The sequence below is a fragment of the Montipora foliosa genome, chromosome 7 (assembly GCF_036669935.1).
Source record: "Montipora foliosa isolate CH-2021 chromosome 7, ASM3666993v2, whole genome shotgun sequence".
NCBI classification, from domain to species: Eukaryota; Metazoa; Cnidaria; class Anthozoa; order Scleractinia; family Acroporidae; genus Montipora; species Montipora foliosa.
In genome coordinates, this window is record NC_090875.1 from 38834207 (window position 1) to 38849816 (window position 15610).

At 40.3% G+C, this 15610-nt stretch overlaps 1 protein-coding gene and 1 long non-coding RNA gene across 2 annotated transcripts in view; both read right to left on the bottom strand.

Annotated features, from left to right (window-relative positions):
* The window catches only part of LOC138009483 (uncharacterized), a 27218-nt gene extending 12587 nt beyond the window's left edge, over window positions 1-14631 (bottom strand). Inside the window, exons 1-3 of the long non-coding RNA XR_011124411.1 lie at window positions 14548-14631; window positions 5980-6071; window positions 4291-4520 (exon numbers count right to left, since the gene is read on the bottom strand). This is a non-coding gene — a long non-coding RNA (uncharacterized lncRNA). The remainder of the gene's footprint in view (window positions 1-4290; window positions 4521-5979; window positions 6072-14547) is intronic.
* On the bottom strand, window positions 6605-12153 carry LOC138009481 (uncharacterized). Its single transcript, XM_068856514.1, has one exon. The coding sequence runs from the start codon at window positions 12039-12041 to the stop codon at window positions 6867-6869; it is 5175 nt and encodes a 1724-aa protein (XP_068712615.1). The 5' UTR covers window positions 12042-12153; the 3' UTR covers window positions 6605-6866.
* Window positions 14632-15610: the final 979 nt, after the last annotated feature.

Consider the following 15610-nt stretch of genomic DNA (forward strand, 5'->3'; position numbering starts at 1 on the left):
TGGAGAGTTTGACATGAGTACCGTGACGATCCTACCATAAAAGGAAGAATTTTTCGTTAAGACATTTGGGAGACAATATTGACCAACAATAATTTCAACACGGACTTCGCCCTAAATTAATGGAATTAATACAGAAAATTATAAAAAAGGGTAGAAATTCGAAAACGATCCAATGCACACGCATTGTTTGATTGTAAAGGTGCGATCATCGAATTATCAAATAGCAAGAAAATTTTCAGTTGATCAATAGTTTTTGTAAACCAGAGCGGTACCCAAACCGCGTATATCGGGAGTTAATAAAGAAAAAGCTCGTCCAGAAAAAAAGCACGATGGAAGCCTGATGAAAAAATTGCATTTTTGAAATGAACAAAGTTCGGCTTATGTCAGACTATAATCAGACCATTGAGAAAGACGAACCAGAAGGCAATAGACTAGCACGAAGCGAATTCGGAAAGCTCACACGCTTAACTAAAGGAGACAGAAAAAAAAAAAAAATGAAGATGGTAGAAAGAAAAGAACTATTTCAGACTGAATAATAGCTGTCTTAAGAGAAAATTAATCACAAACAAGAAGGCTGTTTAAGCTACGATATTGATCTTCTAAGCATTTTAACGATTTTGTTTGACAAATGGCTACTCTCCACTGAATCGCTCTTACCTGGAAAGACATTGATGAGCTCGCAGTGCACTTCTTTGAATCTTGTCCTTCGCGACCACGTTGTCCTAAAAAGTCTCGATACCTATTTTCGTCCCTGTTCGACTCCCTTCGGGTTCAGTTATTTTCTAGTACTGCGATGGAAATTTTCCGTCGTTGACTGATCACGTGGTGCAGCTCCCCACTGAGTGGCACAGGACAGCTGTCAGTTTATTTGTGAAATCATTTCAGTTGGGTCGACTTATTTATACGACTACTGCAATTAACCAAATCGTTTGTCGCTCCATTTAATACAAACAAAGATTGTGCCCCTCTTAGGACTAGCCTGCAGGCTATATTATTACTCTTCTTCTCCCGTTCCTTACCACAACTTACATTAATAGAATCGTTAGTTGGATGCATGCAACTAAAGCAATTAATTTCTCCTTCTTTCGGACTTTAGACCAATCGAAATATCGATAGTTTTCTGAAAATCCGGCAGAATTCAATGTCATTAGTGGCAGACAAAACCGAGAAGAAATATTTTTAAGAATGAGTACCAAAACTGTGTTCATCGTAATCTTTAATGTTATAAATAGTTATTAACAACAGCAGGAATGTATTTTTCCAATACTTTACGTTACTTTTACTCATGTTATGTGTGTACAAAGCGACATTTAATAAGGATTGTGAATCGCCCGATTCGATAACACACACAATGACCCAGACATAACGACGAAAATGTCAGTTTGGAAGGTGAGTAATGGCGGACCGTGGAATCAAAAACTTAAATAGCCTTTGGAAAAAAATGAAAGCTTAACATTTTTCCAGTCACGTGTTGAGCAATCACACGTTCAAAATTTCATGAAAAAAAGAAGTCATTTTTTAATCGTAGTAGCAATTTACGGGTAATAAGATTCCTCTGCAAATTGTTTTTAGTTGTAAAAAAACTTTTACGGAAACTCAACTCGAAATTTGCTTTTTCTCCTTATTAAAAATTCAATTAATTCAATTAAATTCAATTCAAGAAAAGTTTGGTCATAAAAAGAAGGAAAAATCTTCTGAAGCTTTGCAGTCAAGTAAACTTCTAACAAGGCGTTTTCCAAGCAAGTGGTGCTACTTTAAAAAGTGGCACCTCCTTCGTAAAAGGGCGGTCAATTCAAACTATCAAATGGAAGAAAAAGAACTATGAAAGAAGCAGCTATTTACCAAAGGCCACACCGCGTGCTTTAAACAACTTTAACTGAAGCCTAACCCTAACCCTGATTTTGCTTTTTCTCCTTATTAAAAAAAAAAAAAAACATTTAACTAGACAATTCTTTGAGTTCCCAGTGAGTGATTTAAGCTTCTGTAAGAATGGATTTAAAATTCGCATCTACTTTACGAAATGCCACCGAGAGTGCTTTAATTAATTAAACAACTTTTACTGAAAAATTTAACTGATCTGGGCCTTTTCTCAAAGATCGACGCTTTGTGGTATCGGCCAGTTTTCCTAATCCAAAAATCTAACTCTATCTCGATAAACAGTTCAATAAGCTGTAATGGGAGGGGGTGGGGATCCAATTCCACGAAGGGGGACTAAATCCGATTCACTACTTTCACAATCCCATAATACACCTCTATTACCCCCCCCCCCCCCCCCAAAACGCTTGCATAACTATTGTTTGCAATTTCTCCTGGGACATGAAAATGTCCCAAGAGAAGTCGAAAACAATGCCTATGCAGATTTTTTGGGGGTAAAAGAGGTGTATTATGGGATTTGTGCAAGTAGTGAATAGCGTATTTGTACCTGGGAGTCTAAATCCGCTGGCAAATTTGTACCGGGGGTCCAAATTCGCTATAGGACACTGGGCCACATTGGTGGAAGTGCTCTATTAAAAAAAAAAAAAAACACTTCGCCATCCCTTCACCCCGCGATGTCTACAAATTTGGAAACTCGTGCTAGCGAGCAGATTCTGTATTCATAATTAAGATTACAGAACCACAAAAACCATTAATCCAGCGTGCCGTAAATTAACGAAGTCTGTAATGCAATAGAAATGCGGTTGCTTAAAGACAAATAAAGTACATGTTAAAATTATGGACGAAACGGACAAAAATCAATGAGAAAGTACGAACGACCAAATAGACGAGAAAGTTGATACTTACAAAGGCTAATGGCTTTTAAATGAACAAAAACCTTACGAACAACAGAGCAATTGATTAACTTTTGATATAGACAAAGCACGAAACCACACAGAAAATTAACAGAAAATAGGCGTGACACGGAAAAAAAGGCCCTTACAAAGAAACAAAGAAAACATATTTACAAACGGCAGCAACAGACAGCAAGACAATGGGAGCCTCGTTAAGCAGGAAACGGTGAAGAAGCATGTCATGACCGGGCCAATAAACAATACACGGATTAAAAAAAAAAAATACAATTTCACTTCCGAATATTGCTTGTTTGATACAGTTCAAGTGCAATATAAGAGGATCGTTGCTTATCACATTCCAATGCACAAATCAACCAAAACCTTTGTCAAAAAGATCGTTTTGAAGTCGAATTAATCAATGATTAGAAGATGGTTTCTCGTATTATGCTAACAATAACAAACTAACAATCAAGCTTATAATTTAATATTAAATATACAAGGGAAAATACACACTTATGACTGGCTAAAAATAGTGCATTTCGCGCGTAACACTGGGCAACTCTTGGATGTAATACGAGTACGAATTCCAAATGAACTCTCCACGGGTTTCCAAGTTTTCAGTTGAATGACTTTTGGACTACATGTTCGTAAAAGTGTGAACTTAACAAACGTAATCTGTTTCAACAAATTGGTTTAATGAACTCCATAGAAAATTAAAGCATGTGTTGTCAAAATTCTTCATTTTTTCCATATCATCAGTATGTTAATAACCCTTATAGGCCGCAAAGGGCCAAACTGCACTCGAGATCATGAAGACGAATAGTATGCTGTCCTCGCAGTCTGCTCTCATTACTGCACTGTGATTTTTTTTTCTTTCCTCCATCTCGAAAGAAGCTAAACTGTATCGAAACTGTATCCATTTAATACAAACAAAGATTGTGCCCATCTTAGGACTAGCCTGCAAGCTATATTATTACTCTTCTTCTCCCGTTTCTTACTAGAACTTACATTAATAGAATCGTTAGTTGGATGCATGCAATTAAAGGAATTAATTTCTCCTTATTTCGGACTTAAGACCAATCGAAATATCGATAGTTTTCTGAAAATCCGGCAGAATTCAATGTCATTAGTGGCAGACAAAACCGAGAAGAAATATTTTTAGGAATGAGTACCAAAACTGTGTTCATCGTAATCTTTAATGTTATAAATAGTTATTAACAACAGCAGGAATGTATTTTTCCAATACTTTACGTTACTTTTACTCATTTTATGTGTGTACAAAGCGACATTTAATAAGGATTGTGAATCGCTCGATTCGATAACAAACACAATGACCCAGACATAACGACGAAAATGTCGGTTTGGATAAAACTATGAACATGGACATCCAAATCGCAAAAATCATTGACATTAAAAAATTGAATACATTTAGTCGTTTAAAATCTCAGTACTGACTGCACATTTGGAATACATACTCAACATGTTTACGCAAAGACTAAACCATTTTATCTGCGACACTCACCAATACGAAGATCTTGCACTAGCAGGGCTACTATTTTCCTCTGATGGATCTTTTGTCGACAATGTGTGCTTGCTGATTCACACCCTTCTTAACTGCAAAAAGTGTTTAGTTAAGAGGCAGGTTGTATTTTGGCAAAGACGATTATGCTTGCTTTGTCGCAACTATTCTCCCTTGTGTCCCGTTGAACGTTGATCGGCTGTCAGACCTCATGAGATAATTAGCTTCAAAAACTGTAAGAAGATGAAAAGCGAATATTGCTTGTTTGATACAGTTCAAGTGCAATATAAGAGGGTCATTGCTTATCACATTTCAATGCACAAATCAACCAAAACCTTTGTCAAAAAGATCGTTTTGAAGTCGAATTAATCAATGATTAGAAGATGGTTTCTCGTATTAATGCTAACAATAACAAACTAACAATTAAGCTTATAATTTAATATTAAATATACAAGGGAAAATACACACTTATGACTGGCTAAAAATAGTGCATTTCGCGCGTAACACTGGGCAACTTTTAGTTGTAATACGCGTACAAATTCCAAATGAACTCTCCACAGGTTTCCAAGTTTTCAGTTAAATGACTTTTGGACTACATGTTCGTAAAAGTGTGAACTTAACAAACGTAATCTGTTTCAACAAAATGGTTTAATGAACCACATAGAAAATTAAAGCATGTGTTGTCAAAATTCTTCATTTTTTCCATATCATCAGTATGTTAATAACCCTTATAGGCCGCAAAGGGCCAAACTGCACTCGAGATCATGAAGACGAATAGTATGCTGTCCTCGCAGTCTGCTCTCATTACTGCACTGTGATTATTTTTTCTTTCCTCTATCTCGAAAGAAGCTAAACTGTATCGAAACTGTATCCATTTAATACAAACAAAGATTGTGCCCATCTTAGGACTAGCCTGCAAGCTATATTATTACTCTTCTTCTCCCGTTCCTTACTAGAACTTACATTAATAGAATCGTTAGTTGGATGCATGCAATTAAAGGGCCGTTTACACGACAGAAAAATTTGGTTCCGGACCCATCGAAAAAGCGGTACGGACCCATAACTTTTGTAAAGAAACACTGGAGTTTCTACAGGACCATAGGCGCCTATGGCCCTGTAGAAACTCCAGCATTCCTTTGCAAACGTTATGGGTCCGTACCGCTTTTTTGACGGGTCCGGACCCAAATTTTTCTGTCGTGTAAACGGCCTTTAAAGCAATTAATTTCTCCTTATTTTGGACTTAAGACCAATTGAAATATCGAAAGTTTTCTGAAAATCCGGCAGAATTCAATGTCATTAGTGGCAGACAAAACGGAGAAGAAATATTTTTAGGAATGAGTACCAAAACTGTGTTCATCGTAATCTTTAATGTTATAAATAGTTATTAACAACAGCAGGAATGTATTTTTCCAATACTTTACGTTACTTTTACTCATTTTATGTGTGTACAAAGCGACATTTAATAAGGATTGTGAAACGCCCGATTCGATAACACACACAATGACCCAGACATAACGACGAAAATGTCGGTTTGGATAAAACTATGAACATGGACATCCAAATCGCAAAAATCATTGACATTAAAAAATTGAATACATTTAGTCGTTTAAAATCTCAGTACCGACTGCACATTTGGAATACATACTCAACATGTTTACGCAAAGACTAAACCATTTCATCTGCGACACTCACCAATACGAAGATCTTGCACTAGCAGGGCTACTATTTTCCTCTGACGGATCTTTTGTCGACAATGTGTGCTTGCTGATTCACACCCTTCTTAACTGCAAAAAATGTTTAGTTAAGAGGCAGGTTGTATTTTGGCAAAGACGATTACGCTTGCTTTGTCGCAACTATTATCCCTTGTGTCCCGTTGAACGTTGATCGGCTGTCAGACCTCATGAGATAATTAGCTTCAAAAACTGTAAGAAGATGAAAAGCGAATATTGCTTGTTTGATACAGTTCAAGTGCAATATAAAAGGGTCATTGCGTATCACATTTCAATGCACAAATCAACCAAAACCTTTGTCAAAAAGATCGTTTTGAAGTCGAATTAATCAATGATTAGAAGATGGTTTCTCGTATTAATGCTAACAATAACAAACTAACAATTAAGCTTATAATTTAATATTAAATATACAAGGGAAAATACACACTTATGACTGGCTAAAAATAGTGCATTTCGCGCGTAACACTGGGCAACTTTTAGTTGTAATACGAGTACAAATTCCAAATGAACTCTCCACAGGTTTCCAAGTTTTCAGTTGAATGACTTTTGGACTACATTTTCGTAAAAGTGTGAACTTAACATGTCGATGCTGGGCGACGATAAAACTCTGCTGGTTCGTTTTTGTACAACTTTATTCTCCGAATTGAACGTTCAACAACATCGCTTTCTCATGCACATTTTTTACAAAAACTCAACTCATCACTTTTTTACACGTGCGGACGAGGTCCCTAGCAACGGACTGACGTCATTGGTATCATAGCAACGCGACCGGAAATGAAAGTTCAGGAAGCAGGAGGCACATCCCCGCCCCTAGTCGAGACACAATGTTTGTCGAGACGATTTTAAGTTCTACTCTTCCGCCTCCTGTACTAAGCAAAGTTTTGTGATTGGCCTTTTATACTCTCCGAACTGAGTTCGTACTGTAACAGCTCGAACTAACCCATCCTGCCCAGGATGAGTAGACACGATTCTGCCCAACGGCCATACACCTCGCGGCTGATTTGGCTCAGCAACTAGGACAACATCTCCTTCTTTGAGGTTCTGTTTCTTCTCTTTCCACTTCTTCCTCTCTGTCAGGCTAGAAAGGTACTCTTTGGTAAAACGTCTCCAGAAGAAATTAGCTAGCGCTTGGGACTGTCGCCACATCTTTGTCGAGTTAATCTCTCTGTCACTAACTTCAGCATCTTCATAACTCGGATTTGCCCGCAACAGCAAGAAATGGTTTGGGGTTAACGCTTCAATGTCCCCTGCATCATTGGACACATGAGTAATCGGTCGACTGTTTAGTATTCCTTCTGCTTCGACTAGTGCGGTTCTCAACACTTCTTTGGAAACAGCCCTATCCGCAAGAATTGCCTTCAGCGTCTTCTTGGTGCACTGTACTAGCCTCTCCCATGCACCTCCAAAGTGCGGAGCACTTGGCGGCTGAAATTTCCACTCGATTTCCTTAGGAGCACAGAAGTTTTGTATCCTCTCTTCATCCAATTGTTTGATGCATTTCCGCAACTCATTATTTGCACCAACAAAGTTCGTTCCATTATCACTGTGGATGCTCTGCGGTCGTCCACGTCGCGCAATGAACCTTTTCAATGCCATGATGAAATGATCTGTTGAAAGATCATCCACAAGTTCAAGGTGGCACGCTCTAGTACTCATGCAAGTGAACAAGCACCCGTATACTTTAACTTCACTGCGTCTTTCCTTTACTAACATAGGTCCAAAAAAGTCAACTCCAGTGTTCCTGAACACCATTCCTGGCTCAAGTCGGCACTCTGGTAAACTTGCCATTTGCTGCTCTTGAGGCTTTACTGTCTGGCGATAACAGTAGTTGCACTTGAATTTCGCGTTTCGCACTACCTGGCGACCATGGATGATCCAATACTCCTGCCGAATTTGATTATGCAGGTGCTCAGTTGGCGGGTGGTAGTAGATACGATGCATTTCTTCGACGATCAGCGGTGCAAGTTCATGGCGCGAATCAATTATTTTGGGATGTCGTGTTCTGTAAGGTAGGCATTGTGCTCTCTGCAGCCTTCCACCGACAACCAAGAACCCATCTTCCAACCTTGGGTCAAGAGATTTAATTCTACTCTTCTTGTGAATCTCCTCACCTATCTTCAGACACTGTATCTCCTCGCCGAATGATTCAACTTGCGCCCTCTTCACAAGATGATTCTGAGCAGCTCTCAATTCGTTCGACGTAAGTGCTCCCAGTAGACGTACTTCCTTCTTAGCTCTTACATTGTTTGCAAATCGCATCACATAAGCTGTAACTCTTCTTAGTTTGGTCAGTGACGAATACTTCTTCCACCCTAACAGGACCTTGTTTTCCTGAGATGCTCCAGCCCATCTTTCCTTCTTCTTTTCTTTGATGTCATCGTTCTCGCAGGACGCTTTGACTTTATTTTCTGGCCAGAGCTCTGCTGATTCATACAGGAACTTGGGTCCACTAATATAGCGAAAGCTCACGCCAAGTTCCGTAGGACTTAGTCCCCGGGTGATGTCATCTGCAGGGTTAGCCTCTGTGGGCACATATCTCCAACTCACAGCGCCCGCCCCTAGTGTGGCCTCCAGACTGCTCATGATTGTGTGAATCTCAGACACCCGGTTACCGACGAATGCTTTGTAAGTGGAGCTCGTTTGGCGGATCCAATGTAGGACTGTGGTAGAATCACTCCAGAAAGTTATCTTCTCTATCTTTGTAACCATTTCTTCTACCAGTGTTTGAGTTAACCGCACAGCAACTAAAGCTCCCATGAGCTCCAATCGGCAGATAGACTGTGACTTTAATGGAGCAACACGGCCTTTTCCCGCTATAAGACTACACTCTACTGTGTCATCTATAAATTCTCTTCTTAGGTAGGCACACGCGCCATAAGCATTCTGGCTAGCGTCGCAAAACACATGAAGTGAAGTCTCTCGTACAGGTTTCTGTTCTTGGATAAGAGCTCTCGGAATTCTCACTTCATCAAGCTTTTCTGCTTCCTTGCGCCATTCACGCCACTCTCGAAGATCAGCTTCTTTCAACTCGTCATCCCATCCGTACTTCATACGATTTAGATTCTGCAGGATGATTTTACTTCTGATTGAGAATGGGAGGAGAAGTCCTCGCGGATCCCAAACAGAGAATGCTTGACTCAAGATCTTCCTCTTTGTCGTACCTGGATCATCCTTCAGTCCGGTAAACTGGAGCATATCTTCTTGGGCATCCCAAATGACTCCCAAAGTTCTGTCTGTTGGTAACTTATCTTCACTCAGTTCGAGGAATCGTGGAGATCTATCCTGCTCCGGGATGGTTGCCAAGACGTCTGGGTCATTTGTCAGCCACTTGTGTAGGCGGAAACCTCCACGACGCAGCAACTCTGTCATCTGCTTCCTCATTTCAATAGCTTCCTCGCAAGAATCTGTTGATGGTAGACCATCATCCATGTAAAAGTGCTGGTAGACGGCTTTCACACCCAAAGGTAAATCTTCCCCATTCTCATCAGCATTTCGCCTCATAGTGTAGTTCGCTCTGGATGGCGCAGACACTTCTCCAAACACTGTTCTCTCGAACTGGTACACGCTTGGTTCTTCTATCAGAGAGTGTCTCCATAAGAATCTCAATGCTGGCTTATCACGATCAGGGAGACGGAGCATATGGTACATTTCTTTCACATCAGCGGCCATTGCAATTCTTCCTTCGCAAAACCTGAGGAAAACTCCAAAAAGAGAGGACAGAAGATCTGGTCCTGTGTAGATCTTATCGTTCAAACTTTGTCCCATGAATTTTGCTGATGCATCGTAGACTCTTCTGAGGCGATCAGGTTTTTTGGGATTAATGACAAATCTGTGTGGTAAGTACCAAGTCACTTTACTATCGCACCGTATATCCCCTTCACTCAGTTTCTTCACATAGCCCTTCTCAACGTCATCCTGGATTGACTTTGCATATCTCTCTCTGATCTCGGGACAGCTCTCAAACTTTTTCTCTAGGGATTGTAGCCTCCTCTTTGCCATTCCGTAATTGTTGGGCAGAGATGGTTCCTCATCTCTCCACAGTAGACCTGACACATACGCATCTTCATTCACACTCTTAAAGGTTGTCTTTTCCATCAGTGACAATGCTCGCTTGTCCTCAATCGAACGGGTTGGATCAGCTAGCTTGACCACGCCCAAGGTTTCTATCTCTGACTGAGCCATGACCAGCTGCTTCAGCTCCTCATTTTCAACTGAACTTCTTTCAAACACTTTGAACCCATTGTATGGAGATGCTACTCTTCGCTCACCAGGTAACCAATTAGTCACCGCCCATCCAAGTGGGGTCTCAACAGCATAAGGTACCCTGTCAAGTTCCGGTTGACCTGAGGGTTTCAGAATTTGTCTTGGTAGAATCAAGTCAGAGTTGTTAGTTCCAATTATGAGTTGCACTGGACCCGTGTCAGTGTCACGCAAGTCTAAGTTCTTCAGATGTTGATACTCATGCTTGATTGTTGACCACTTCAACTTCTGATCCGGACCATTCAGGCTAGGAATTGTCTTCACATCTCGCAAGGAGTACTTGACTTCCTCTTTTCCGACTCGTGCGACATAACATTTCTTGATGTGCTGGGAAGCAAACACCTTCTGCGCATTTACTCCTTGAATTTCGAGATCTACCTCTTTGCCTTGAAGCCCAAGTGAGAGCGCTAAGCTTTCATCTATAAGCGTTGTGTTACAGCCTGAGTCACGCAATGCCATCACCTGCTGTTTTCCTGTTTCTCCAAAGACAACTATGGGAAGTACTTCAACCAAAGCAAGACCACCAGTCTCACAACCTGTGTACGCTGATTGTTGATACTCCTCAAGAGGCTCCACAGCCTGACGTGGTGATGAGTCTCTACCTTCCAGGGAGACAGGAGCTGGGTTTCTCTCAACTTCTGGCACTTGTTCTGATTCACGTTTCGCTTTTCCCCGTTCAATAAATCTCAAGTCGACTTCATGTACAAGGGTATGATGACGCATGTCACAGTTTTCAACTTTGCATCTATTCTTACTACGACATTTACGCAGACGATGACCGGGTAATAGACAACATAAGCATAGTTTGTGTTCCTCGACAACTTTCTCCTTCTCGCTAGTCAACATTCCCTGAAAACGTTTGCACTCTTGCAAAGTGTGATTAGTGGACTGGTGAATTGGGCACTTTGTTCCACAGCTGGCGCGTAAATATTCTCCCGTGGCTCCTGCAAACAGCCCAGGTTGGGATTTGTCAGCTGGCTTACGCCTATCAACTTTAGATGTATCTGAACGCTTCCACTCTCTCTTCTCTGGCATCCACCGCTGCTTGGACTCACTAATTTTTGCCTCTTTCTCTAGCCAATTTGCAAATGAATCCCAGGTTGACAATTTCGGTTTTCCTTCAACAAACTCGGCCCATCTGCCGCAAAGGCGTGTGGGAAGTTTAGAAACAGTTGCTTCAGGGACTTGCGAGCTAAGCTCGTGAAGAAAGTTATGCTCTTTGAAAATGCCTATCAATTCAGAAACTATTTCTTGATACTGCCGGATCTGCACACTATTTTCTTTCACTATGGTCGGAAACTGATCTATACGTTTCTTCGCAGCTGATACCACTGTGTCTACACGACCAAAACGCTCCTGGAGCGCAGTCCATGCCTCCTCGTATTTATCTGAACCTGGCATGAATTTCGCTAGACATGATTTTGCACTTCCATCCACAGAATCTAACAGAAATTTAAGCTTCTCTGTTGCATCATAAACTTCCTTTTTATCCACTTCAACATTAAATGCTGCTTTGAATTTTGAGTACTCTAGTGGATTTCCATTGAACTTCTGCACGTTTGGTTTCACGATTTTCACAAAGGCTGGCAGCATTTTCTCAAACAACTGATCTATCTTTGACGTTTGCACACTAGGGTCTCCTGTGGCAGAGGTTTTCAACTCAGCTTTACCTTTAGCAATAAAAGATTCACATGTCTCTTTTTTACGGGACTCACTAGAAACCTCTGTTACGATCTCTGGTTTGGTGGATTTAACTTCCTCCATGTGAGGTTTTTCAACAACATTGTTTTCAGTAATTTCCAGGTCTAAGCGCGAGACCCGATCGTTCACACTGTCTGAAGGTAATTTATTTAACTGTTCATCAATATCACCTTTATTTGACATACCTTCTTCCTGGGCGATGGCATCTTCAAACTCATATTCCAATCTCGATTCTTCAGCTTTCTTTTGAAGTTCCAAGAGCTTTGCACGCTTCTGTTGTTCGGCTCGCAGACACTCGATCTCATTTGCGAACGTTTGCTCGGCTATTTTTAGTTCCAGTGCTAACTTCTCAGCTCGCAATTTCTTTCTCAAAACGGAACGTTTACTTGAAGTAGTAGACTCACTTGGCGTGAACAGTCGAGGTGTTTCGCCTTCTTCTCTGTTTGAGGCACTCATCTTGGCACGACTTGAATGACTCTTCCACAATATTGAACCAGGCGGTTCGATGATAAATTTTACACACAATTACACGCAGTTTCACGGCTGTCTTACAGCTTGACTCGGCGATTTTCCCCTTGATTTCACAATCTCCGGCTCGGTGGACCAAATGTCGATGCTGGGCGACGATAAAACTCTGCTGGTTCGTTTTTGTACAACTTTATTCTCCGAATTGAACGTTCAACAACATCGCTTTCTCATGCACATTTTTTACAAAAACTCAACTCATCACTTTTTTACACGTGCGGACGAGGTCCCTAGCAACGGACTGACGTCATTGGTATCATAGCAACGCGACCGGAAATGAAAGTTCAGGAAGCAGGAGGCACATAACAAACGTAATCTGTTTCAACAAATTGGTTTAATGAACTACATAGAAAATTAAAGCATGTGTTCTCAAAATTCTTCATTTTTTCCATATCATCAGTATGTTAATAACCCTTATAGGCCGCAAAGGGCCAAACTGCACTCGAGATCATGAAGACGAATAGCTTGCTGTCCTTGCAGTCTGCTCTCATTACTGCACTGTGATTATTTTTTCTTTCCTCCATCTCGAAAGAAGCTAAACTGTATCGAAACTCAACATGATTAAGTCCTTTTTTGACGCCAAGTTTTTTTCTTCTTATTTCAACAAAAATTCTCAATGCAAGTTTTTTACTAGAAGCCCTGATTTAACTAACTTTAATACTGGTAACTATAAAATTTCAATTTGCACAATTTCACTTTCGGAAAGAGCCGCTGCCACTGTGCTTCAGCAACAATTGTCTCCCTGTCGAGGTTGCGAAAATTAGCACATGCAAAAAAAAAAAAAAAACTGATAAATCTTGAAGCCTATTGCTATTTGAACGTCGTCAATCGCGATTGACGTCTGTCTGTGGACAAGACAGAAGACGATCGACAAAAACCTCTTTAAGTTTTCGTCGCGTGGTTATGCAAAATTCCAAATTATGTGAATTGTAACTAAAAGTGGACGAAAATCTACAAAAACATGTAGCGCCCTAAATCCGCCGCCACAAACACTTGAGCCTGCTCGAAGGCTAAAAATGTGTTTTTGATAAACTGCTACCAAAATAGACATCCAAATCGCAAAAATCGTTGACATAAAGAAATGAATCTACAGTGAATCTGTTCAGTCATTACCGGCGTGGACGGTATAAGTTGCAAACGTGAGGTATTTACTCAAACGTCAGGTATTTATATAACGACACTCAAATGCTAACCGTTTTATCTGCGATACTCACCAATACGAAGTTCCTCCTCTAAGATCACGGCCACTTTTTTTCACTGGCGGATATTTCGTGAGTGCCGGTGCCTGCTCCTTCACAGCGTTGTTGACTGGAAAAATGTTTAGCTGCGAGGCTAATTATTCTTTTGTCTACTGGCCTAGACCCTCTGATCTTCCGACCCTCTTACCTGCTACAGTCTTTTTAAAGTAAAGCTATGATCCTCCCAGTTATAAACGCAATTTCAGCAATTGCGTAGAGAAACTGTCGTCAAACGCATTTTCCATTTGGCAGAATTGTTTCAAAGTATTTTATAAGCAAAGCATTCGTGCTGGCCACTCATCCGACCGATGAAATTTACCAAATTAAGTGTCGCTCCACTTAATTTGAACAAAGATTGTTTCCCTATTAGTAGGGCTCAATTGCGTCCAATTAAACGAAATTACACGCAAATGGAAACTTTTTTATCCAGTCTTCATATCAAAGAGTAACCATATATTAATGTTATTGAGGAAAACACTTCTCACTTATATGTTAAGGCAAAACGTAGATGACTGAACATTCAAACTACCTTCGCATTTGTTTTTGCATTTGTCGCGTGGCCATGACAGGCGATAATGCCGGACTTCATACTGATAACACACACAATGACCCGGACATAAGGATAAAAATTTGTTTCAATAAAACTAACAAAAAAGACATCCAAATCGCAAAAATCTTTGACATGAAAAATTCAATCTATCATGATTCAATCATCTAAAAACTCAGTACCGGTATAAGCTGCACACGGGGCCTGTATACTCAACATGTTTACGCAAAGGCTAAACAGTTTTATTAGCGAAACTCACCAATACGAAGATCTTGCACGAACAGGGCTACTATTTTTCTCTGAAGGATATATTTCGTGTGTGCTTGCTGATTCACAATCTTCTTCACTGGAAAAAAAATTAAGTTGCGAGTTTTGATGATTGTCGCACGTTTTACTTGGCAAAGACGCACCCCTGAAGATATGATAGGGCTGTTTTGAGACTAGCCTTTTATCTGCTCGGGTTGACCACAAAGTAAGTTATAATTACTATCCTCCGGCCTGCATTGTGCACTTGACGTCTCGGTGGGCTTGTTGGTGGAGAACAATAGCGAAATGATCTCGAAAACTTCACTCTATTATTATGCAAAATTTGAGTAACATTTTGGCACCAACATGGCGATCGGCTACCAACCGTAGCCCACTCATACGGAAAAAAAGAGACGAAGCTTGCTAAGTTAACACTGTTAACTTTGCACGCTTCGTCTCGTTTTCCTTGTTTATCCGGGCTCGGAAAAGTCAGCGGTATAGCTCAATGAAGCTTACAAAATCAACCAACATCTCGACAAAGTAAGCAGTGAAGTAAAGGTTCGCAAGTTAGATTTATAAGGTTCGGAGCCCGTAGTTGAAATGAAATTTTCTGTTGAAAGAGGTTGGATTTCTTGACGAATTTGAGCAAATTTTTCATACCATTTTTTTGTCTAAGCGGAAATGTTTGATCTTAGGTGATTTTAATATCAATACACTTGTTAAGAGCACAATAGCAAAAGAATACCTTAATCTGGTCCATTCCAAAGGCTTTAATCCCTTGATATTTGAAGCAACTCGAATAACAGAGACGACAATAAGTTGTATTGATCATATTCACTCCAATTTTGTGTACTCAAGCGCAAGTGGTAGTATTGCAGTCGAAATAGCTGATCATTTGCCTGTTTTTAGCCTTTCATACGATCCTTTACTAAGCCCCTTTCCCGATACCATTGAAATTAGAGACTTTAAAAGATTTGATGAGATTGCTTTCCGTGACGAATTAAGGAACGAAAAATGGAAGTCTGTTTATAATAGTAGTAATGCGAATGAAAGCTTAACTAGATCTCTACACACTT